Raw genomic sequence first — 23,067 nt, 5'->3', positions numbered from 1 at the left:
AGGGCCCTCCTGCTCTGCCCCCTCGTCCCGCTCCCCCTCATCCCCCCCAAACCGCAACCGGATCAACGCCGGTCTCGCCGCGAGGTGGCCCACGGCCCCAAGGAGCCCGGTGGGACACGGGCACAGCCCCCACTGCGCCACCCCGGGGAGCCATTTAATTTTCCGGGACCCATCCAGAGCACCTCCCCGCTAGCAGCCTTGTGCTCCGCTCTCCTCTCCCTCCCCCCGCCCCCAATTCAAGCCCCGCAGCCCCCCAGGGAAAGGAGAACACCGCACCCACTGCGTCCTGGGTTTATTTACACTGCAACCCCCTCTGCAGGCGGGGAGGGGTGGCGGGCAGCCCACCCCAGGGCCGGTTTGAAAGGAAAGGCAGGGAGCGAGGCGCGGTGGTACCAGCAGCGCAGGGAAAGCAGGGCCCCGGCCGAGCCGGGCTCTCACTCCCTCAGCACTACAAACGCAAATCCCCGGGGAGGACAGACCAAGCGAGCACCCGCTTTCAGGGGCTGGGGGAAGAGCCAGGGGTCACTTTTAGCAGCAAAGGCCTCGTTTCCTTCCAGGGCAGCAAAGGGACGGTAGCATGTGACGGAGCCTGACTAGTGTTCGGCCAGGTGAACGCAAAAAAAAAAAAAAAAAAGAAAAAGGCAGAAAGGGAAAAGAAACATGGAGAACAACTCCTCTCTTGCCCTCCAGAGCACGGAGTAAAACTGGGAGCATCAGGACGCGACACCTCCTTCCTGCCTCTCCCCAGAGCAGCAGCTCCAGGCATAGCCCTGGCCAGCAACAGAGCCCCGGGCACCAGGCTCCTGCTCCCTCGCTGTCCTTCCGCCTGGGCCCAGGAGGGGAGAGCAGTTCAGGTGGCAGTTTGATGGCATGGCTGACGGTCCATGCGGGCAGCAGCGTCCTCGGCGCTCTGCCAGGCACAGCTGGGATGGATGCCGAGGTGGCCGAGCATCGTGCTCCAGCCCCTGGTACAGTCAGGCTCCTGCCTCCCTTATAGGAAACCCTCCTTCTGGAACTGCTCCTTCAGGATGTCTCTGTACTGGTCAAAGCCGCCCTCGATGCGGGTCACGGTGGCTTTCTCGCACACCCACAGCTCCTGGCACACCAGGCGGATGAAGCGCTCATCGTGGGACACCAGAATTACACCACCCTGCCAACACACAAGGGGGGACAAAAGGGAACTTGGTGGAACACAACCAAGAACCCAGTGCTAGTGGCATGGAGATCCTGCACCCCTGTCCAGCCAGTGCCCAGGACTTCAGGTCTCCATCCACTCCAGGGAAAACTCAACAGTTCTTCACAGGCAGGGACCCAATCCCAGTCTTTCCTTCCTTCAGGGGGACAGACAGATGACGTACGGAGGAGGCATGTGCACCAGTAACCTACTAGCCTCCCCCCTTGGAAAGCAAGTGCAAGGTTTGTTACTGGCTCTCCAGGTCTCTGACAACTGCAAGGATGGAGATTCCAGGTAAAGTCAATGACAGCCAAAAGGTGGCTCGACCATGCCCTGAGTAACCTCAATTAAGCTTTTCTTTCACAGGAAAACTGCCCCAACCTGAGCAACTATGAAACAGTGAGAAGCAGGTCCATCACAGTGGTATCTGGAGGCTGAGCCTGTGGAGATCAGCCATAAGTTATGCCTAAGAGCTGAGAGGCCCCAAGGCAGGGCTGAGCACCACATGCAGCACACAGCAGCACATGAGAAGTCACAGAGTGGAGGTGACTGGCCAAGATGGGGGACAAAGTGCTCTCTGGTCTGCTGTTGCCTCTCTCAGCCACCCCTAGCCAAGCCAGCAAGTGAAATGAACCACCAGGATGGAGGTCTAAGGCAGAAATGTGACTGACCCTCCCAACACCTGTCCTGGACTTGAAGCTATCACTGGTATTTGACTGTCCACCTCTGGCTGAGATAACCAAGGTAACCCGTGCTGGAGGCTGCAGGGACCATTAGGAAAACAGGAGATCTCACTGAAGAAGCCTTACCCTGAACTTATTCAGTGCCTTTGCCAGCGCCTCGATGGTCTCCATGTCCAGGTGATTTGTCGGCTCATCCAGGATGTAAAAGTTTGGACTGGAAGAGAAGACGGCTCTGAGCATGCTCTGGGACAGGCCTGGGCCGGATCTGCACCCCTTCGCACTGCAGAGACCTCCAGCAGGCTGCTGCATTAGCCATGAAAAGCCGCAGCCACGGGCATTTGCATGGTCCCAAGATTGGCATTGCCCAGCTCCAGGGACAGCTCTTATCCCTGTGAGCCCAAAGCAGCAGGAGAATGCCACCTGCCTCCTTTCAGCATCCCCCCAGTGTGACAACCTCCCTCCCCACAAAAGTCCCAAGGACAAGGCTTCTGTGGGGCAGCAAAAAGTCCCTGGATGCCCACCTTCTTCCCGGTGAAGCAGGCTCCAGGGATGGAGCTGTGCAAAAATTAACAGCATCTGGGAGCAAATTACCAGGACATAGTCATCTGGGCAAAGGCCACGCGACTCTTCTGACCTCCGGACAGGCTGGCCACAGGACGCACAGCCAGCTCCCCTGAGACGCCGTAGCTCCCCAGCTGATGCCGGTACTCCTCCTCCGTCTTCCCTGCAGGAGCGTGTCACACCACAGCTATGGCACACCCGGCGTGACACAGGGCCCTCGGCGCCGTGAGCTTGGTGGGTGCCGCGGCCGGGCAGCCTGTGCCAGACCAGCATGGCAGGGGAGGAATTCAGCAGCCACCTCCAGGCAATTTCCTCCCAAGCGGGGGGCTTGCAGGGAAAAACCTGACTGACACAATCAGGACAGGGGCTGCCAGGGCTGGTGACTGACTCCAAGTGACACTGCCCCTAATTCCCTGTCACTGCGTTACATAATGTTAAGTGGAGAAGGGAGCTGGAGATTTTGGCAGCTGGGAAAGGGGGAGCCAATGCTTGTTCTGTGCCCAGCAGGAAAATGGGTCACCTGCCCCCAAAACCTGGCCACAGCAGAACACGAGCCTGAGGTATGCAGACTGGCAGCTACCCCTGTGCAACCAGCCCAGCTTCTCAAGGCTGGTGTCCTGAACTTGTGCGGGATGTGGGGAGCTAACCCAGGGCAGGTGGTGTCCCCTAAGCACTGACATGTCAGAGTCTTCTGCCCAGGGCCACAGAGCAAATCAATGCTGCTCCATGCAGGGCAAAGGAGACCTCAATGGCCCAGACCTCCTGGAATCTCAAAAGCTCACCTGGGAACTTTCTTGCCAGCAACTCTACAGCACTGATGTTCAAGTCCAGTTGATCCACATGGTGCTGGCTGAAATAACCGATCTTCAGGTTTCTGCAGAATGAGAAGAGAGACTGGGAGCTGGTACCAGGCCCTGCAACCTCAGCGCTTGAAGTTACAGCCATAGGCTGGGGGGCATATGCGTGGGTGTTCAGGACCCATCCCCATCACTTGGGCAGCCATCGCTCCAAAGCATAGCCCAAAAGCCCTCCAACTGCACCATTCCTCCCTGTCACCCACCCCTTCCTGCCAGGTACCTGTGAGCATGTCTGATCCCTCTGACTGGTGCCAGCTCCCCCATTAAGATCTTTAGCATGGTCGACTTGCCAGCTCCGTTTTCCCCAACCTAGAGAAGCAGCAGCAGCATTGGAGAACGTGAAACCCGTGAAGGTACTTCAGAGAGAGGGCAGTGATCAGGGAATTTCTGCTCTCTTGGATGATCACACAGCAGAGGGGGGCAGGATGAGAGTCTAACCAGTGACTCCAGCTACCTGGAAGCTGCATTCCAATCACTGATGAGCAGCACAGGCAGCAGTGCTAGATGATGTTCCCTCCCCACACCTTGAGCCTAAGGATTACCTGATCCCAGCCTCATTTGCAAGTGCATAGCATCTCTCTGCTGTCCCATCCAGTGCAGCAGGAACCCCCACTACAGGCTGCTGTTGTCAGCTATCGGGGGGTTACAGACAAGATGGACTCAGTCTCTTCTCAGAGGCAGCCGGTGAAAGGATGAAGGGCAACAGCATAAGTCACAAATTTTAACTGGTATTAGTAAAAATGTTCCAATGTTCCTCAAAATGAGGATGATCAAATGCTACAGTGGGACCTAGAAGAATGGGAGAAATAGCCCCCTCTATGGAAATGAGAATTAAATTCTATTCATATATAGCTTATATGTGTGTATATATATCTATGACACAGTGTGAATATGGAGATATCCAGAATTAAACTGGACAAGGACCTGAGCAACCTGACCTAACATCAAAGCTGGCCCTGCTTTGAGCAGGAACCTCCCGAGGCCCCTCATGGCTACCGTTATTCTGTGGTCCCACATACCACGCAGATGCGGGACTCCAGGTCAGCAGAGACGGAGAGGGAACGAAAGATGTAGTGACTTGGGTTGTAACAGAAGTCTACTTCATCTAGCTGCAGGACTGGGGGGGAGAACTTCTCAAAGCCATCAGGGAACCTGGGAGGGCAGGAAGAGGTGAGAGATAACCAGGAACTTCAGAGACACTGCTCCCAGACCCCCGGAACGATCTCTGCAACCCACCAGATGGCAAGGGGGCCTCCCTACCATGTAGGGCCTCTGGGAAGGATGCTCACAAGAAGGGGACACAGAACTGCAGCCTTGGCCCCAGGCGGGAACCCAGCCTCAACATGGGGGCCTCTCTGGGCTCCCTGTCAGAGTAAGGCTGGCACGCAGGAAGGGGTGGTCCCAGCCAGGACAGGAGCCAGGAGGAACTCACATCAGAAAGGGAGCCAGGTGCCCTCCAAGCAAGGGCTCGGGGACACTTACTTCATGATCACCTCAGACTCCTTGTCCACAGGTTTCAGCTCTGGCCTGCAAGAAGAGGAGATACATAACCAGGGTGCCTTGCACTGGGAGCCTGTTCTCACACCAGAAGGCATCAGCTCTGTGATGCCTCATCCTAGCCAAAGCCTCTGGACCAGAGACAGAGCATCCAAACTCCAAGCCACCCCTGTATCTCCCAGGCACCCTGGGAACCTGTTTCTTCCCGTGAGCACCGCCCCCTCCCCACTTCCCAGGTGGAGCAGGACAGGCACTCACAGCTTCTCCAACAGCTTTAGCTTGCTCTGCACTTGGGACGCTCGGTTGGCATTGTAGCGAAAGCGGTCGATAAAAACCTACAAGAAAGAAAAGCATCAGAGAGCCCCAGGTCCCCTTCAGCCCCAGCCACACCACTCTGCTGCCAGAGCCACAATCTCGGGTCTAGAAGCATGGAGAAAGGGATGAGGCTGGGAGAAGAATGCCCCAGCACTACTGGCTTCTCTCACTACCTGGATGTGCTCACGGTACTGCTGCTGGGCTTCATACTCTCGCTGCTGGTTCTTCAGCCGCTCCTCCTTGATCTTCATGAAGTTCTCAAAGTCCCCACGGTACGAGTCAAGCCGCTGCGAGTGCAGGTGGATGATGTCTGTGGCCACCGCATTCAGGAAGTTCCTGTCGTGGGACACCACGAGGATGGTCGACTGCCAAGTCTGGAGGAGATGGCAAGAGGGAGGCCTGAACATCGTCAAGCCAGAGTGCAGGGCTTGGTCCCACCACCCAGCAAGGCGAGACACCAGCATGGAGGACATCTCCATCCCTCGGCCCTCTCTCTGTCCCAGGGCCTCCCACCACCCCATACCTGCAGGTAGGCCTCGAGCCACAAAATGGCCCTCACGTCCAGCATGTTCGTTGGCTCTGAGGGAACGGAAAGAGGCACTGAGGTCATGAGGACAGCTGGATTACGCCTTTTTGCACAGGAGAGGCTAGTGATCAGCATTGTGGGGGAAGACACCCTGCATGGGGACCTGCCCCCACAGCTCAGGGGACTAACACATGTGGGGTGTGCTGAAGGGGCTGGGTACAGGGGCCAAGGCTCAGCTAGAGATGCTCCCCCCACTCCATACCAGTACCTGGACCCTGGTGCCTCGGCAGCAGCGCCTTGCCCAGACCCCCCACCCAAAGTCGGCACCTCCCCAAGGAACCAGCCCAGCGCTGGGGTCACCCCCTGTAGTAAAGGGACTCTCCCCAGAGCATGCTGGCAGCCAGAGCCCATCGCAGGGACAGGGGCTTGGGGCACGATGACACACAGACCACCTGGCTGGGACCTGGGGCAAAGCTCTGCTGAGCGCAGTGAAAGTGGCCACCTGAGCAGACTTCCCCGCACCACCACCAGCTCTGTCCGCCGTGCCAGGGGAGCACCGACAGCCCTACCAGCACTGGCCCTGTCATGCAGGACTATTTTGAGCAGGCAGCTAAAGGCCACAGGGCGTTCCCAACGCCAGCAGGGGCACAGGCAGGCCCAGCGGCAGTGTTGGAGGGAAATCACAGTATCGACTTACCATCCAGCAGAAGGAGATCTGGCCTAGGAGAAACAAGACACGGGTGTCAGAAGCAAAAAGAGCACAGGGTCAGTGCAGAGCATGTTTCACCATACACAGAGAGCTACAATGCCTCCAACGCCCCCCACCCTGAGAGCCTGAGTCAAGAGGACAGTCAGGCAGCACCCCTGCACCTCACAGTATGGACAGCAAGGAGGATTAACCCCATGGCATGAAGGCCTGGACACCAACCTGGCAAACAGGGCTCTGGCTAAGGCCAGTCTCATTCTCCAGCCTCCGGAAAACTCTCTGAGGAGAGAAGAGGTTGCAGAAAGGGGTTACTGTTTAATGCAGAATAACTCTGTGTTTGCCTGCCTGCCAGGCTCCCTGCTCACTGGCAGCCCTTTTGGCTCTGCTGTCACCCAGAGATGGGGTGCCCCTGCAGAGATCTGGGGCGCAGCACAAGATCCATGGTCCAGCAGGCAGGTGGCTTGGCACCTCCAGGGCAGGAGACCATATTGGATGGGCAGGAATAGACCCTCACTCTCCCACAGAGCTCCCCTCCCTTGCAGCCACAGCAGTGCCTGGGGGTTTGCTAGCAGCAGCGTCTCCCCAGACCCATTTCTGTTTCAATGTCCAGAACCTGAAGACTTACTTGGTTGTCTGTTGTTGCATCTTCGCATTAAAGCCCAGCCCAGCGAGAATGACGGATGCCCTGGGGAAAAGGGGAGAGAATTGGAACCCAGCTACAGCGTCCAATGGCAGAGAACAGTCTGAAGTGTCAGACCCACAGTCACTGTGGGGAGTCTGTTGCATAGTTTAAGGTTTAAGGCCATTCTGGCGCAGGAAAACTTCCCTGCACACCCAAGAGCAGCACTTGGCTGGCAAATGCAGCCCAGCAAGGCACAGCATCCACAGGAAGCCCCAGGAGATTCACAAGAAGCTTTCAGCTCTTTGACCAGGAAGAGGGTCACTACCACCACCATCCCAGAAACGTTCCCCAGAAACCAGGAAACTGGGGAGGTCTGACAGGAGCAGCAGCAACAATGCAAGCCATTTGGGAAAAGAAAAAAAATCCCTCCAGCTTTGGGGGAAGCTCAACTAATCCTAACCCAGCAGAGCTGTGACAGAAGGAGAGACAAGAAGAGCAGTAGGGAAAGTCCCCTCTCCCCACATCTGGATCCCAGGGCCACAGCATTACCCTTCCATACCCCATGCCCCAAACCACTGCCCATGCCAACAGACAGCGGTCCCCACAGGGCTGTCTCACCTTGCTGGGGCCTTGTCTGCCTCAATCTCCTCCAGCTTCGCGTAGATCTCCGACAGCCTGGCACCTTCTGTCCCTCCTCCCCTAGGGCAGGACAAAGAGGAGTGTGTGGGACTGATGGGGGTCAGGGTTTGAGTGCTGGGGGGGCCTGAGCTCGCCAAGCAGGACTAAGGTGGCCAAGATGCAGCCCAGCCCTGCTGGAGCCCACCATTTGAAGGGAGAGACCTCAGAACAAGACCCTGCGGCCAAGAAGGCACAGAAGGGCTGGAAACCCGGCAGCAACATCTCACCTGCCGGCATTAATCTTAGCTGTCAGATCCCTCTCCTCCCGCAGCAGACTCTCACGAGTGGTGTCGCACTCTAGCACACTCTGCAGCGCTGGCGTCTCGTCCCCAGCCACCTCCTGCTCCACATGGAGGATGCTGATGTGTGAGGGGATGCGCAGGCTCCGGCTGGCAATCATCTTCAGCAGCGTAGTCTTTCCCAGCCCGTTCCTGCCCACCAGCCCGTAGCGCCGTCCAAATGCCAGGTTCAGGTCTGCTCCTGCCAGTAGGACACTAAAGCAAGAAAACAGGCAGGGACCTGGTCAGACTGCCCCACAGAGAGGGAGGCAACTGGCAGCCACCTGCCCCCAGCATATTTCAGGCTGTGCTGGGGCCAAGCAACCATGACAGACTTCTCCTGCCCAAAGCCAACAGGCTCGGGTGCCCACCTTGCTTTCTGATCTTTCTCACGCCCTCTGTCATTTCCCAACCACTCTCCAATCCAGTCTCAATGACCCCTGGTCCAAAACCCCAGCCAGGATCTGTCCCACCTCCCCACCTGCACTCACCGCTCACCGAAGGACACATCGAAGTTCTCGATGCGCACATCATAGGACTTGTTCTTGCCTGATGACTCCATGCGAGTCTCCTTCTTGCTGGCAGCTTGGCTGGCAGATGCCTCCTCAAGCACCCTGTGGGCAGGAAGAAGGCAGAGAAGGGGACTCAACAGGAAAGCTCTGGTGCAGCCAGATCCCAGCCACCCTCAGCAGAGTGGGATAGGGATGTTCAAGGCACCCTCCATACTCACAGAGGACCAGATGACTTCAAGGAATCACGCTCCATCCTCTTGTCCTGCTTGGCTTTCAGCCTGGCTTCTGCCTTCTCCAGTTTCTTCGCATTCACCATCTGGGGCACAAAGCATGAAGTTTAAAGTTTAAAGAAGAGAGAGCATCTTCAGCAAAAGCCCCAAAAGCCCAACTCCACAAGAGAAGAGATTGATCAACCCCTCACACCTGGAAGGAAGGGAGGGAAGGCAGGAGGGAGGTAGGACAGGGGAACCTAGACAGATTCAAGCACATTTTGAGGAAGTTAATCAGGCCAGGAAGTCACTTCAGGAATGAAATCATAAATCAACTGCTCATACACAACAGTTTTGCCTAAGCAAGGCAAAGAGTTTGGCTGACCCTAACGTATGGCCAGCTTCTCTAGTTCCAGGGACCTGGGTCAGCCAAGTCACTTCAACAGCAGCAACCTGCTATCCCTGTGCCTCCTCGGTTACACCCTACACCCACCCTCATCCTAGACCACAAGGCACGTTAAACTTTAGCCAGTTTGGAACAAAGTCAGCTTACGTGGCAGATCAATCAAGACAGAGACAAAAAGCATTTAATTAAACCTGAAGGCAAGAAGCAGCCAAGTGTTTTAACCTGGCCTCTGGTCCTGGTCAGGCTCTCAGCCCGCTCCAGATTATTCCTGCATCAAGTCAAATATTTGTGGCTGACCAAGAATGCTCCTAGATATTTCTAGGCAACTCTGCAGCCACCAGAGCACATTACAGACTTACATGCTAGACTGAAGAGCATCTTGTTACTGGAGCTGTGACCCCGTACCTACAGACAGATTGAGTCACTCTAAACTATTCTGACCTCCCTGAGTCTCCCAGTAAGACATGTCCTCCAGAACTTGAGAGGCCTCCCAAGACCTTCTCTGAATCATCTTCAATTTTTCTGAAGATCCTTTTTGAGTTGCACACGAGCCAGAGAATGAACCCAGCAGCAACAACTCCAGTGCCAAAACCAGCAACAACTGCCAGCTTTCACTTAAGGCTCCCATTCAGACACGTGGCGATCACATTAGGTTTCAGCCTCCAAGCGACGGGTTCTCGTCCACAACATATTACCCCAGGAAGGGAGAGCTCTACAAGAGACCAGCCTGGTAGAGAGGCTGCCCACCCTGTACAGCTACCGTCATCTTTGCTTTGCAGATGCACAACCACACCTCACTCAAAATTTGGCACATCCAACACAGAGGGCAAGCCCGGTCACTCCTGAGCCACCGCACATTTCACCAGCAAAGGTGTTCCCATTTCCTCCAGGTCATGGACCTAACTACTTCCAGGCTTCTCCACTCCTGATTTATTTCTCAAACCATGACAACCCACAGCCATTTCTAAAGCTGGGCTTACAACCACCCCGCAGCAGCTCTCTGGAGAACAGCGGCTCCCTGCTATCATCCAACATCTAACTGTTAGCCAGGATTTTCTCTCCCATTGAGTATGGCAAGATGTCATCCCAATACATCCTATTTTCTCAGTCAAAGGCCTTTCGGTAGAAGCCAAAGGCCCTCCTGAATCATAGAGAAGCTGCACTCTGAGCACCACCACTGCATCAGCCATGCTTTGAAGCTCTTTAGGAAGTTACGGCAAATAGATCTTGTCAAATTAATATGCTGATAAATCCTGTTGAGCCTCTTTACTGGACCAAGCTCGAGAGCTTCCTAAATTACAGCAAAGCTGACAAAGAGAAGCAGTGCTTCTCGCAGCTGTGCTGTCCTGGCGGCTCTCCTAGGGCGAAGTGACTGGAGCAGGGCAGGGCACCTGCAGCCCCACACCTGAGTTGCTCCCACCGCGTCTGCTGGCTTATGGACAAGGGCGCAGCCCCCCACTTACCGAGGTCTGGCCCCTCTTCAGCAACAACCCTGGCAGAAGGTCCACGCTGGTGTCTACTGCAACAAGACCGTTGGGTTGGTGAGCACCTGCTCCAGGGAGTCTCCACCAAGCACTGCCTTAGCGGCTGCCCACATCCAGGCAGAACCATCCCCTCTCCAACGGGATGAGGGGACCAAAGGGCGGCTCCTCTCCTTCCACCCTAGCTTGGCCGGCGGGCAGTCAGGTGCTGCTGGCAGCAGCTCAGCAGCAGGAGGAGAATGAGGGGTGCAACTGCACAGGGGAGCCCAAGGCGTGCAGGGGTGCGGGGAACCACTCCCCCAAGGCCGGGGAGCGAAGGCTCAACACCTAAAGCCTGTCCTTTGCACCAGCACCCCGCCAACACCGCCGGCACCGGGATGGGGGCTGCCGGTCTCTGGGGGGGAGCTGCTCACTCACCGTACCCATCGGTGATCTGGGAGAGCTGGATGGGGGCGTCCAGCAGCACCTGGCTGCAGCGCTGGGCCCGGCCCTCCTCCCTGAGAGAGAGGAGGAGGGTGAGGGGGTGAGGGGGTGAGGGGCTGAGGGGGGCGGGGGGCCGGGGCGGGAGCGGCCCTTACAGCTGCAGGGTGTTGAAGAGGCGCTGGCAGATCTCCCGGATGGCGCCATCGTCCTTGGTGTCCTGCGACACCTCCCGCAGCAGCTCCCCCACCGCCTCCACCAGCTCGTCCACCGACTCGAAGTCCGTCCCGCCGCCCTGCAGGATCCCTGCGGGCACACAGCACCCTCCGCTGTCGCGACAGGCGGCCGCCTGTCGTGCCGCGGCCGACAGGTGGCACCTGCCCGCTCCCACCGCTCCGTTCCTTCCCCGGCCGCCTAGTCGCCAGTCGGGCGCGGCCGCCTGTCGCGACAGCGGGGAGGTGTCGCGACAGGCGGCGGGGCGGCAGGCCGAGGCGCGAGGAGGCGGGGACCGCTCACCCGTCACGTAAGCGAAGACCTCGCCGTCCAAGTCGGGGAACTCGCTGCGGAGGATGTCAGCGCAGGACGCCATGGCGGGGCGGTGCGGGAGCGGGGCCCGGGGCGTGGCGGGGCGTGGCGGTCCGGCCCGGTGCCGCCGCCGGCCCGAGCCCGGCGCCGCGGCAGAGGCGGAAGGGACGGGGCGGGCGCGGGGGCTGCCGGGAAGGAGGCGGGCGGCCTCCATGGGCACGGGGACCGCTGGGAAACGGAGTCCGGGCGGGGTGGCAGCGCATGCGCGGCGCGCGCCGGGTGTGGCAGCTGCTGCCACGTGCCGGGGTGAAAGAGGTTTTATGAGGGCGTCGGTTCCACCTCCTCCCCCCCCCCTTTTTTTTTTTTTCAAAAGTACAGTAAAGAGTTTCAGCTGTCAAGCTTGTTCCTCACCCCATTGCCGTTTGCAGGGCCTGGAAACAGTGCGCCCCTCTCCATGCTCCAGCTCACCCACCTGCTCACAGGTAGGGGGTACAGGCAGAGGCTCTTGAGCCAAGGGCCACTTAAGGCTGCTGCTGCAGCTGCTGGCACCTTCAGCCACCAAGACCAGGGTCCTCCCTGCCCCAGGCCTCCAGCAGCCCAGAGGAAAGGGAAAACTCAGCTTGTTTTCAGCTGCTTGCAGGGAAAAGCCGCTATGGTTCACTTACGCCAGGCTTGGGTTGAAAAGCCAGGCCTTACCAGGACAGCAGCAAGGGTCATCAGTTCAGCCCAGCTGCAGGCTTTGGTGAGCCAACCCTCAGAGGAAAGCCCACAGCACACTCCTTTCCCCAGGGAACTGCAGCAGTGGCAACAGCAGCTGGAATCCAGCACTGGCACTGCCAGGAAGAAAAGCATCACTGGTTCTTTCCACCTGCTAAGCCCCAGGTAGCCCAGGGTTGGGGAGGCTACAAAAGCAAGCCCAAAGGCACACTGGCACAGGCCTAGAGCACAGCCCAGGCTCTTGCACCACAAGTCCCAAACAGGAGCGCAGGTAGCCTTCTCCATTCTACATACTTTATTAGATTCAGAGCTGGACAAATCACAAAGTGTACAAAATGGAGACCACACTACCAGAAGCAGGACTGTGGGTAGCAGCAGCATTCCTATGGCCCAGAAGCATTTGGTAGAAGTGTGGAGAGGGCAGGCTGGGGCAGGGAGATTTTACTGCCAACTGCATTTTAGATTCCCCAAGGAGACACCCTATTCCCATCCTGACAGAGCACAGCTGACCCGTGCTCCCTGGGACAGAGGGGCCACATTCCCAGTTTGAGGACAGACTGGCTTGAGCCAGTAGTGGGTGGGGGTAAGTGCTCTAATGACCTGAAATGCTGCGCCACCCACACACACACCAGCAAGAGTCTAGACTCTCATCCTTTTTGGTCACAAACCTTCCCATGGCAGGACTCTATACTGATGACTTTGCAAGAAATATAAGGTGGTGGTGAGATGTGACGAGCCCACCACCTCCTCTGGTGGAGGCCCAACAATTTCACCACCCCAGGCATCTCAGACTGGCCAGCAACATCTACCACAACAGCAATAGCTAGTACAGAAGCCAGGGTAACTTCAACTCAGATTTGTCCAGTCTATGTTTAGGTCTATTCTACGAGTACATATGCACAAGAACTTCAAAAATACTAGGATATGATGCAAGTAGTGAGACACCAACAGAAGAGGAGTTTAATGGTGTACGTTCCCTATAAAGATCACGAGAGGATGGGAGTTAGACTAGCCCTTCCCCACCCTGGGACAGGGAGCAGGAGGCTGACTGCACCCCTGCACACAGCTGGGTTCTGAACTTCAGCTGCAGCATGGTTGGTAACCAAGCACATGCAGGCCAGTTCACTCCCAGGGTGAGCCACAGGGGCTTTCAATCTGCATTGACGGGCCAGGCAGATGTTTTCTCTGAATGTATTTGAAGACTGAGGAGAGGCAGAGGATGGCTTGGAGAAGAGGGAGCCTGCCAGCCTGCTGGGGCTAGCATCTGGTCTCATAGATCCCACTCCTGCCGATGTACCTCACCCATTTTATCACATCGTGGTCACTGTAGTTCAGCTTTGGCTCAAAGACTTTCAGGTAGCGCACCTTCAGCCCTGAGGGCGCAAATGGGACCTATTGAGAAAGAGGAAGGCAAGAGAGAGCATTGGAGCAGAGGGGTAAGATGCTGTCCATACACAAAAGCCAGGGGACCCCTTGGCTACACATCTAGAAATGGACACCAAGAGGCACTGTTCCCTTCCCTACTCCCTGCATACCATGACAAGACTCCAGTGGCTTTTTTCTTCAATATCCTTTGCCACTTGGCTGGCCCCATGCTACAAAGAGCCATGTGGCAGCTTGGGACAGGGAGCACTCAACACCTGTGTAACTCCCACGAGGGCAGAAGGGACCAGACTGACAAAGCTCCTCTAAGGTTAGCTACACCCTGGAAGGCAGGCAGGGCCTCACCTCAAAGTTCATAGAGATCGGGGGTCGAGCCCACTTCTTCTTGTCATTGGTGGGCAGCAATTCAATCTCCGCGCTGATCTGGGATTCCTTCATTCCAGCCATGCGTTTTATCCTATCAGAGAAAGCCCAGGAGTGAGTAGGTGCCTGAGTTTATTCCCCCTTCACTACATGTACTCAGGGCAGAGTGGAGGACTAAACAGACTCTGCCCTGCCCCAGCAGCACCCCAGACCCAACAAACTCACTCACTTCCAGACAATGGCATTCTCACTGGCCTTGTACTTTGCCTTCCCTTTCATACAGATGACTTGCACTCCACTGGTATTGAGGGGTGTTGGGATCCGGACCTAGAAGGCAGATTTTGGTGAGCAGGGTCAATGAGGCTGCAGCCTGGGCACCCTGTGCAGTCTCAGGAGACCACCACCTGTCCTGGACCCCTTGGCCATCTCTCTCACATCTCAAGAACATCAGCTACCACAAGGCATCCTAGGCTAGCTCTCCAGTTTCTTGCTTTGAAGTAAAGGTTCAAACACATTTTCAGAATCCACAACAGTCAGTGAGGAACAGGGCAAAGCTCTCCGGTTCAGGCTGCATAAAACATGGCTAGCATCAGGCAGGTGAGCTCAGGAAGGATGCCAGGCTGGCCAGGGAGGTCTAGTTGCACCAAGCTCTGGACAGCCTAGCTTTGCAACAGTAAGCCTTTCCCAGACAATGGCTAAGCTGCAAAGCCACCTTTAGCCTATCTTACCCAGCTCATAGCCTGCTGCCTGTCTGATGTACCATCAGATCATGCAGACAGAACATGAACTTTTCACAGCAGCCAAGACATTAAGCCAACAGTTGCTACACAGAATGAGGCCTCTGCCAAGGTACAACTGAAGACAACTTCCACCTCCCTACTCTATAGCAGTTCCCTTCCACAGCAGAGCAGAACCATGCATCTGTGGGGCATTAAGTTCACTTTTTGTCCTGTACAAGCTTGAGGACTCATCTGTGATGACTCCGTGGCAGGGGACATGAATTAGAGGCACAATTCCCAGGCACAAGAGACTGTAGGTTTTTATTCTCTTACCTCTATCTTCTGGGCCAGCAAGGAAGGTTTGAAATTTGATTTGATCACCACCTTCACTTCCAGTTTGGTCCGACCCACCTCCCGCACCAGGGGAATCACACGGAAGGGAAGGATGATGTCCTTAGTGGTTCGGTATCTGCAGGGATGGAAGCAACAGTGAACTCTGAGAGGCAGTTAACTCCCTTAAGGGTCTCAAATTGTACCACCTTCCTAAAGAGACAGCCTCTGTATACAGGGAACAGCTTAGAAACATCAGCCAGAAATGGAGTCATCTCAGAATGAAGCAGCAGTTAAGATCTGTGCTGCCCTAGGGCAGTGGTGGTTTATTGAGTCCCAAGTTTTATACATGGTTCCTGGCTCAGAAACACCATTTTTAAGCACTAAGAAAGAAAACAACCCAGCTACAGCAAGCTAAAGGGTAAGGAAACCCACATCCAACACTACGGTTGTGGCAAAGAAAACCACGCAGCTGGGCTCCTACCACATTTGTTTAAAAAAAAAAAAAAAAAATTATTTGTGGGACACCCGCTGGATTCCACTCTGAAAAGAAAGAAGGCAAGTACATATTGTTAGGTGCTCAAAGGCTGCAAGTCTGCCTGAGAGCAGCAACACTACCGTAGCAGCAAGCAGATGTCAACACCAGCCCATTCATCCCCCACCACCATACCTCATGAGCTCAAACTCTCCATCTGGTGGAATGAAGCTGATGCTCCTCTCAGAATCAAACTTGCTGAGCCTCACACACTGGTGGAAAGTGCAGTCGTCGATGGCAATTGACTGTTTACCGCTAAAAACACAAGACATGGTTAAACAAGCACAAGCTGCAGCCCTGGTATCTTTGTGCAGCTGAAGTCTGCACAGGCAGAAACTACTCTAAGAGCAAGTCGCCATCGCAGGTGTCCAGGAAATGGGGAGGCAGGGAAGAGATTGAGGGGACATCAGCCTCTTGACTTTCCTTGGTTTACCACAATAATCATATCTCAGGAAGCTTGTTTGAAAGAATTCTTCCTCTCCCCAAAGTGGAGAAAGATTAGAGGAGCACCCTTCTGTCATAGGCAGCAACACAATGCTAGGTGCTGCTGGCAGGCAGACCCAAAGTATTGCAAAGGCAATTCTGCTAGCCCAAGTCTTCTCGCAGCACAGTTCAAAGGAGAGAACACACTTTCCCATCCACAAAGCTATCCCACTGCCACACAGCCAGGAGATGCCAGGTTCAGGGTCTTCCTGTTCAGAACACTCTTCACAGCTGTTGATTTCCACACTGCTGGCAGGTGGTTTGATTCTGAACTGATTTGCCAAAGACCACAATATTATGCCATAAAGTTTTCTCTTACTTCTAAAAATGTACACAGCTGCCATCTGTCCATCCAGGTGCACTAACCTAACCTGCCAGCACTGAACTTGTTCTCAGACACTAGAACCCAGCACATCTTCCTTGCTACAGGTCCTGAGGTCAGCCAAGAACTCTCAGCTACCGAGAGGGACCAGAAAATGAGAAGGTAGTAGCAACAGAAGAGGTGGTAACATAGCGCTGTGGTATCTAGGCTGCCTGAACTGTTGGGAGCAACAGGACAGTGATGCAAGCGTGACGAGATAGTATAAGCACTACAGGCAGGTTCAGCTGTCCTAGGAACCACCATTACCTGCACAAATGGAAGCAGACTGTCCCCAGGCTGACTGGCTGTTTAGTTACATAACCCAGTGGTGTAATTTGTGCTTAAGTGGGAGTTAGTCTTTCCTAATCTGTTGCCTGGAAGACAGCCAACACTAGCTGACTAGTTCCTGCTCCTTCGGAACACTGCTGGGAAAGCCCTGCTGCCTAGTGCTGCTCCATCTCTCAGGTTGCATTACTCAGGGTTTAGTGTTGCTCCATGCTAGATGCCAAAAAGCAATGGCAGCAGCTGTGCCTTTTGGTCATCTCATAACTAAATGCTTCTGGACAGTGACATCTCCAAGATCTTGCCCACCAGAGAACCACCCAGCAAGAGTCCCTGTACATCTTGCTTCTGCAGCTTGAGAAACTAGCTCATTTACAGGCAAAGGCACTCATGGCACAGAAGATTTTGGACAGTGTTACTGACTCTTCAGAGGCCTACACACAATACATTTTCACTAGAATGTATCTCCACTGGGCAGCCACCTCAGGCTTATCCATTTTACTAGCTAGATTCAGGTGCAGGAAAATGGCTTAAAGGTGACAGTGAAGCGATAGCTCTTGGCTTGTTCAGAGAAAAGGCAAATAGCAGCTCAGCTCCATTTACAGGAACCATCATGGAAAGTGTCCAAGATCCAAGTTACATGCACAAGTCACACAAAGCAAGAGACAAGGGGAGAGCAGAGTGCACACATAGCTGAAGGTTATCTACCTTCCCAATTCACTGGGGGTCAGCAAAAAAACCCCAAACCAAAACACAATTAAAGCATCAAAACAAAAACAACCACCAAGGAGAAACACAGTTGAGTTGCAAATGGTTAGTCAGAGAAAAGTGGCATTCCCTTTGCTTTTATCTCTTCACCCCAAGCAGGAAGGCTGGAAAAAGCATAAGATCTATTTTCAGCTTCAGCGTGGGTACTGACTGAGATGCAGCTGGGAAGGAAGGTAGCTGGACTCTTGGAAGGGATGAGCCTCCAACCCACAGAGCCACTGACCACCTGTATGTCAGCAGGAGGAGCTTACCCAGTATTAGTCTGTCAGCTGTTTGTGGGAACAGCCTGGGTAGAGCAGGCTATAGTCAGAGGGGTTCCTTCACTGTTCCTTGGCAGCACCACTACTGCATCCTATCAGTAAGGGTCTCTGCACTGACTAGAACTGCTAGAGACACAAGTTCTGGGAAAATTAATCTTGCGGAAGTGTTTCCAGCTGCGAGAACTCCACACTTAACACTGTGTTTGAATCTTAATATTTGAAGAGCTCCTAGCACTTACCCATGGTGTCTGTCTTCACAGCTATACAAAGATGATGCTCCACCTGCTCACATTAGCCCTGCTGCAGAGAAGCCCTCTGTATTGAGGCCTCCAGGCTGGCAGCTTGCATGACAACTGACCCACCCAGGGAAAAATTAGCGGTAATAGTTGAAGGGAAGAAGAGATGAGCTTTGTCAGATCAGAAAAATCAACTAAGTGCTGCCCTTTTATAATAGTCTCTGATGGCAAGTGGCTTTTACCCCAATGCCTCTTACCTTTTCCCCGTTTCATCTGCAGTCCCTTTGCCCTGTTTTTCAATGACAATCTTGTCATTCATGCCAAACTTGCACTCTGGCATTCCACTTAGATAACTCTTCATCACCACTCTGCCAGAGACGTGGGCACTCAAAACCTGACCTGATATAGAGAAGAGCACAGTTCAGAACATTTACACAAGTCCCCACTCAGAAACCTTGAAGGGGAGAAGGATGCCAGCTCTATACCTCCTACTTACCCTGCGGGGACATCAAGAGATTCACGCTCTCCAGCACATCAAGAAAAAGTTCATTGCGACGATATTTGATCCCTTCCCGTCTCCATCCAATTTGTCCAGTCACCTGGCTGGTGATCTGGGACTGCTCTTCCTTAGTCTGAAGGGAAGAAATGACATCTTAGACCTCTAGATAAACTCAAAGACTAAGAAAGCTTCCTCTGAATCTAAGAGCGAGTGCTTGCCATTTATTACACACAACTGCTTTTGACACTTAGACATGGGCACTGTCACACACCCCAAGATGTCCTCAAGACAGCAGATCCTGTACTTAACTAAAAATTGGTAATTACGACAGCAGGAAAGATTTTTCCATTTTGCTAGCTAGTCTATTAGGCTAAATCTAAGTGCTGGGAGGCATGGGCTCCACCGATGACATTCACATCTCAGACTGTCACATCAATCCTTGTTAAACAGAGAAGCAGTGACAGGCCAGTTCACACCCTTTTCCAACAGGAAGCCCTAGGGCCATGAAACAGCTGGTCCCCAAGGACTGCTTCTTAATGATTGCAGTCATTAGTTACACTCCAACACTAACCTAACATGCATCTAACAGCATCCAGGCTTTAAGCACTAAGGATTGTGTTGAGAGGCACAGGGAGGTCTCCTACCTGATGCTACAGGCGGGGTCCAGTCACACGCAGAAAGTCAAGAAGTAGATGGATAGCAGCAAGTGTGGTGCACACAGGGTTAACAGGCAAGCAGGTCAATAGCAAGAAAAGGGAGGGAAGGAGAAAGAGGCAGGTTAGGCTCCAGGTTACCTCAGGACAGGAACAAAGGAGGCCAGCTCATCATTAATTAGGTAGCTCATTAGCACAAACAGGATGTGGGTCTTTGCCCTTTAGCTCCCCTCAGGAAACCCAGCACTCCTAGCAACAAAATGGCTTTTCAGACTTGGCCCATTATGCACCATGCAAATACAAAGTGGAGCAGAGGGAGTGACAGACAGGCCAAATACCACTCCCAGTAATGTTCCTACGCAGAGCAGACTCCTCATGTTGCTGTTCCTAAAGCAGGCCCTGGATGTTTACCATAGCACAGATGCCCAGACTATGATAAGTACGAGGCACCCAGGACTGGGGGCATCTTAAGTCTGGGTCCTGTATAAACTTATATCCTTGTTAATTCTGTCGCTTCCACCAGAACGAGTGCAGAACACATAAGTGGGTCCTGCCCCAGCAACCTTGCATTGGGCCCACAGGGTGGCAGTACACCCTCTCAGCTTTAAAACAGCAGTGGCTTGGTGTCACACATGCTCTTGCCAAAGACACGGTCACTCCTTGAGTAAGCAGAGCCATTATTGTAACTTCTAAGAGGCAGAGAGTTTTACCTAGGCAGTTCCCAAGGGAATGCAAGTGCTCAATGCAGTACACAGTACCTCCCTTGCCCGTCGTCGTCATCGTCCCGTGTCCCGTCCTGTCCATCCGTCCATCCCCCCCCCCCCAAAAAAAGGCCTCATAATCTGCCTTTTTCAGCACTTTGTTCAGGCTTAAGAGGAATGAGAGGGACACATAGATATAATACCCAGTTCTTTGGCTTCCAAAGGGACAATGATCACATGCTGACATTCCCACCTCCTGCAACAGCATCAGTGCCATGAACCTTTACTAGTCACCACAGAAAGTGACTGGATGGATCTGGAAGCAGATGCCTGGGGAGCACTGAAGCTGAGAACACCAAGCAGCATGAGTGTTCCCTAAGGGAGGGACCCAAGGCACTTGGGTCTGAAGTTTCTCAGGACTGGGAGCTTCCCTGAGCTAGACAAATAAGTCAGCTAAAATGGGACAAGAATATCCAAGTTATGGTACTCCGTTGCCAGCATGTTGACGAGGTTAAAGGCACAGCTACCAGCAGGTTTCCTGGGCTCTGGCATCTGGTGGCTGCCCTCTCCTCACTTTTTAAAAGTACTACTAGCATTTTAGCACTACAGTATGTCTAAGTTTTGGGGTTACGCTAAGAGTTGACCAACTCACACTCCCAGAAAGCACTTGGATGGAAAGAAAATTACAACATTCATCTAGTTAATGAAATCTGGACAGATACAGACAGGATCTGAAGAGTGAGAATTGAGCACACAGAGTACAGCTCCACGTTGAGGTCTAAGAGCAGGCTTAGCCTTGCTGGAGGAAGATATCCGAGTCAATGCCTGCATCTGTTCTGATACAGGACATCAGCATGGCCTGCAGTCCTGCTATTTGAGTAGTGGGCTACTTAATGGTAGGGACTACAAGTGAAACCATGTTGCACACCAGCACCTTTTAAAATCTGTGCACTACACCACCCCATTCCCAGAACACATTACTTCCCTTGGCAAGCAATGCAGCAATAATCAGACCCACTTTCAAAAAAATAAAAAAAGCAGATCTTGTATTCCAAGATCACCAGCCCTGGAAAGACCACTGTAGCCATAAAAGGTGGGCATTTAGAGGGCAGCAGCTCAGTACGCCTCAAGTCTTTCATTGAGAAGAAAGTAAAAAAGTTTACTGTGGAAAGTAAGCCATAACTGTGCATTTTGCTCCTTAAATTCAGCAGGACACAAGCCCAAGGAAAACACCATCACGAACTAAGCAGTGATAATGGAGCACAGATGACAAACAACCCAGTCCCAGGTTCTGGCCCAACGTACTGGCTCTAAGCAAAGGAAGCAGCTAGACATACCAGAGTATGGAGAAGACAAGGCAATATGGCAAGTACTGTTTCAGTTGTTGCCCCTGCCATACTGTTCCTGGAAAGGATTATTTCTGCTTTTTTCAGCTGGGCTGCACAAACTTCCACAGCGCAGAATAACTGCTTACTTATGTAAAGCTGAAGCCCAAAGTGCTCTTTATAAAGGAAGGAACTAAACCTGCTGTTGAACGAAGCAAGATCCTGTGACAGTGGTTTGCACACAAACAGCATAAGAGTTTGTTAAAACAAACAAAAGTAAAAAAAAAAAAAAAAAAAAAAGAGTAGGGAAGGAAGTGAGGGTGGTGGTTAGTTTTGAGTTTTCCTAGGAACAGGAGCTGACTCAGCTATCTTGAGTGCTGACTGCCCAAAATGTCAGATTGCAGAAGGCCAGAGTGATTTACACTAGGGCTCAGGATAGGGGACCAAGACCGGATGCACTCACATCTGGCCACTGATATATGCATGCCCTCCTGCAAAACACTGTTTGCTCTTACAGCAGGATTTACGTTGCTCGGGGCAGCTTCTCTCTCACCACCTTCTTCAGAGATGCAGCTAGTCTTGCTACTGCCCAATTAACAGTTTAAAAAGGAATTCTTAGGAAGTCAGTGCTGATGAAGAGAGTTGAGACAGAGCCTCCAGAGACTTTGACCTCTGCTTATCCTTAACAAGAAGTCGCCAGGCATGCTCTTGTTTAGCACTTGCTTCTGTTTGTACCTTGGGGCTGAAGCTTCACCCAGATCTCTGCTGTGGACAGCTTCAGTACAAACCGACTCCCAGCTTTTCTTCTGACCCACCTGCTACACAGGGGAGATGACTGAGTTTTAGACTAAGTCCTCATTATGAGCTGCATAGCTGTGTCACATGGACAAAGTGAGCAACATTCCCTGCGGACACAAGAAACGGCGACTGTAACAGCCCTTTGGTTTCAGAGGTTGAGCATGAGCTGTCCAAGATGGGAAGCCTTGTTTTGAGGACTGTAGCCTGGAGTAGGATTAGAGCTAGTTTAACACACATTCTCAAAAACAGTCCAATTTAAGTGTCTTTCTCTCCAGGTGCCCTTTATCTTCTACCTCCATGTAAACTTTGTTGAAAGGGTTAATACTGTGCTAAAAGGACAGTAGAGATTCTCATCTCTAACATAAGAAAGCTCAGACTGTACTGATGCTGGTCTGCAAAGATGTTACAGGCAGCAACAAAATAACATCAGCTTCCTGAGAGCAAGATCTGCAAGACTGAAGAATACTTCATTACAACGCAGGTATGAAATCCTGACAGCTCAAGGCACTAAAGCCTGGTGGGACCAGACCCACTCAGTAAGATTCACACACAAGAGCTATTTCTGGTTCAGCAGGTAGATTTGTTTATCCTCTGTCAGCAGCTGACAGAGCGGAGCCTCAAGCCAGCAATCATTTATATGCAAGGAACTGGCATTATCCTAGCCCAGGGCTCTTCTTCCTGCATCTTACCATGCACCACAGAACATGAGGTCACACAAGCACAGAGACACCTAGAACGAGATGCCACTGAGCTACATCCCTGCCAGGGTGTTCTCAATCTACTCAGGCACCTGCACTCAGCCCAGGTCAGATGGTTAGCTGCTAATTGAGACTGTACTTCCTTGAACAGGCTTACAGAAAATTAATCAGCAGAGCAGTGCCATACCCCAAATTTCTCTAGTTACCTGACTCTTGATGCCTTGCTGAGTGATGAAGGTCTTCAGGGCCCCTGTTTCAGAGTTCTGAGGATAGCCAAAGTCCAGGATTTCTACAGAAGGGTAGAAGGTTAGTTCAGAGCTGCAAGGTATAAACATGCCAACCATGCTAACCATTCCTATAAAGGAAAGAGCCAATTAGCACACAAACACCGCCTGCACATTAAATTTTTGGGTAAGTTGCTGGAGCATTCCTTACCAAGAGGAAAGAAACAGCCTTGCTAAACTGACTTCCTTGTGCAGTATTTTGGAGTGGAGGGGTGATGGAAA

The 23,067-nt window shown here is 53.2% G+C and overlaps 2 protein-coding genes across 10 annotated transcripts in view; both read right to left on the bottom strand.

Annotated features, from left to right (window-relative positions):
- Nucleotides 1-277: 277 nt before the first annotated feature.
- ABCF3 (ATP binding cassette subfamily F member 3) lies at nucleotides 278-11,640 on the bottom strand. Of its 5 annotated transcripts, none has more exons than XR_012661537.1 (21): nucleotides 11,442-11,640; nucleotides 11,084-11,231; nucleotides 10,923-11,002; nucleotides 10,488-10,543; nucleotides 8,628-8,725; nucleotides 8,389-8,511; nucleotides 7,847-8,113; nucleotides 7,560-7,640; nucleotides 6,945-7,004; nucleotides 6,542-6,598; nucleotides 6,311-6,333; nucleotides 5,611-5,666; nucleotides 5,261-5,461; nucleotides 5,031-5,107; nucleotides 4,758-4,802; nucleotides 4,295-4,427; nucleotides 3,496-3,584; nucleotides 3,201-3,292; nucleotides 2,449-2,674; nucleotides 1,984-2,071; nucleotides 278-1,150 (listed from the first exon to the last, which is right to left on the bottom strand). XR_012661537.1 is itself a non-coding variant. In XM_075099130.1 (21 exons), the coding sequence occupies exons 1-21, from the start codon at nucleotides 11,512-11,514 to the stop codon at nucleotides 992-994; spliced, it is 2,139 nt and encodes a 712-aa protein (XP_074955231.1). In that variant the 5' UTR covers nucleotides 11,515-11,639; the 3' UTR covers nucleotides 278-991. The 5 variants fall into 5 exon arrangements, 4 of the variants coding, with proteins under 4 accessions (XP_074955231.1, XP_074955232.1, XP_074955233.1 ...); XM_075099130.1 differs by having other exon boundaries at nucleotides 2,449-2,581; nucleotides 11,442-11,639; XM_075099131.1 differs by having other exon boundaries at nucleotides 2,449-2,581; nucleotides 10,488-10,540; nucleotides 11,442-11,639.
- Nucleotides 11,641-12,439: 799 nt separating this feature from the next.
- AP2M1 (adaptor related protein complex 2 subunit mu 1) overlaps nucleotides 12,440-23,067 on the bottom strand; it is a 30,580-nt gene continuing 19,952 nt past the window's right edge. For all 5 annotated transcript variants that reach the window (XM_075099135.1, XM_075099136.1, XM_075099139.1 and 2 more), the window contains 8 exons: nucleotides 22,768-22,850; nucleotides 18,384-18,519; nucleotides 18,145-18,286; nucleotides 15,633-15,752; nucleotides 14,966-15,101; nucleotides 14,143-14,240; nucleotides 13,896-14,007; nucleotides 12,440-13,559 (listed from right to left, as the gene is read on the bottom strand). In XM_075099135.1, the coding sequence (XP_074955236.1) occupies nucleotides 13,425-13,559; nucleotides 13,896-14,007; nucleotides 14,143-14,240; nucleotides 14,966-15,101; nucleotides 15,633-15,752; nucleotides 18,145-18,286; nucleotides 18,384-18,519; nucleotides 22,768-22,850 (962 nt within the window). In that variant the 3' untranslated portion in view covers nucleotides 12,440-13,424. The remainder of the gene's footprint in view (nucleotides 13,560-13,895; nucleotides 14,008-14,142; nucleotides 14,241-14,965; nucleotides 15,102-15,632; nucleotides 15,753-18,144; nucleotides 18,287-18,383; nucleotides 18,520-22,767; nucleotides 22,851-23,067) is intronic.

Source organism: Phalacrocorax aristotelis, chromosome 7, assembly GCF_949628215.1.
Source record: "Phalacrocorax aristotelis chromosome 7, bGulAri2.1, whole genome shotgun sequence".
NCBI classification, from domain to species: domain Eukaryota; kingdom Metazoa; phylum Chordata; class Aves; order Suliformes; family Phalacrocoracidae; genus Phalacrocorax; species Phalacrocorax aristotelis.
Note: the sequence above shows the minus strand (reverse complement) of the source record. Positions and strands in the feature narration are given on the sequence as shown.

Excerpts from the sequence above, each read along its gene's own strand:
- ABCF3 (XM_075099130.1), bottom strand. The coding sequence starts at position 11,514 with ATGGCGTCCTGCGCTGACATCCTCCGCAGCGAGTTCCCCGACTTGGAC. Across the intron at positions 10,544-10,922 it reads CCAGATCACCGATGGGTACG|TAGACACCAGCGTGGACCTT; the intron begins GTGAGTGAGCAG and ends GTCTTGTTGCAG. Across the intron at positions 7,005-7,559 it reads GCAGACAAGGCCCCAGCAAG|GGCATCCGTCATTCTCGCTG; the intron begins GTGAGACAGCCC and ends CCTTTTCCCCAG.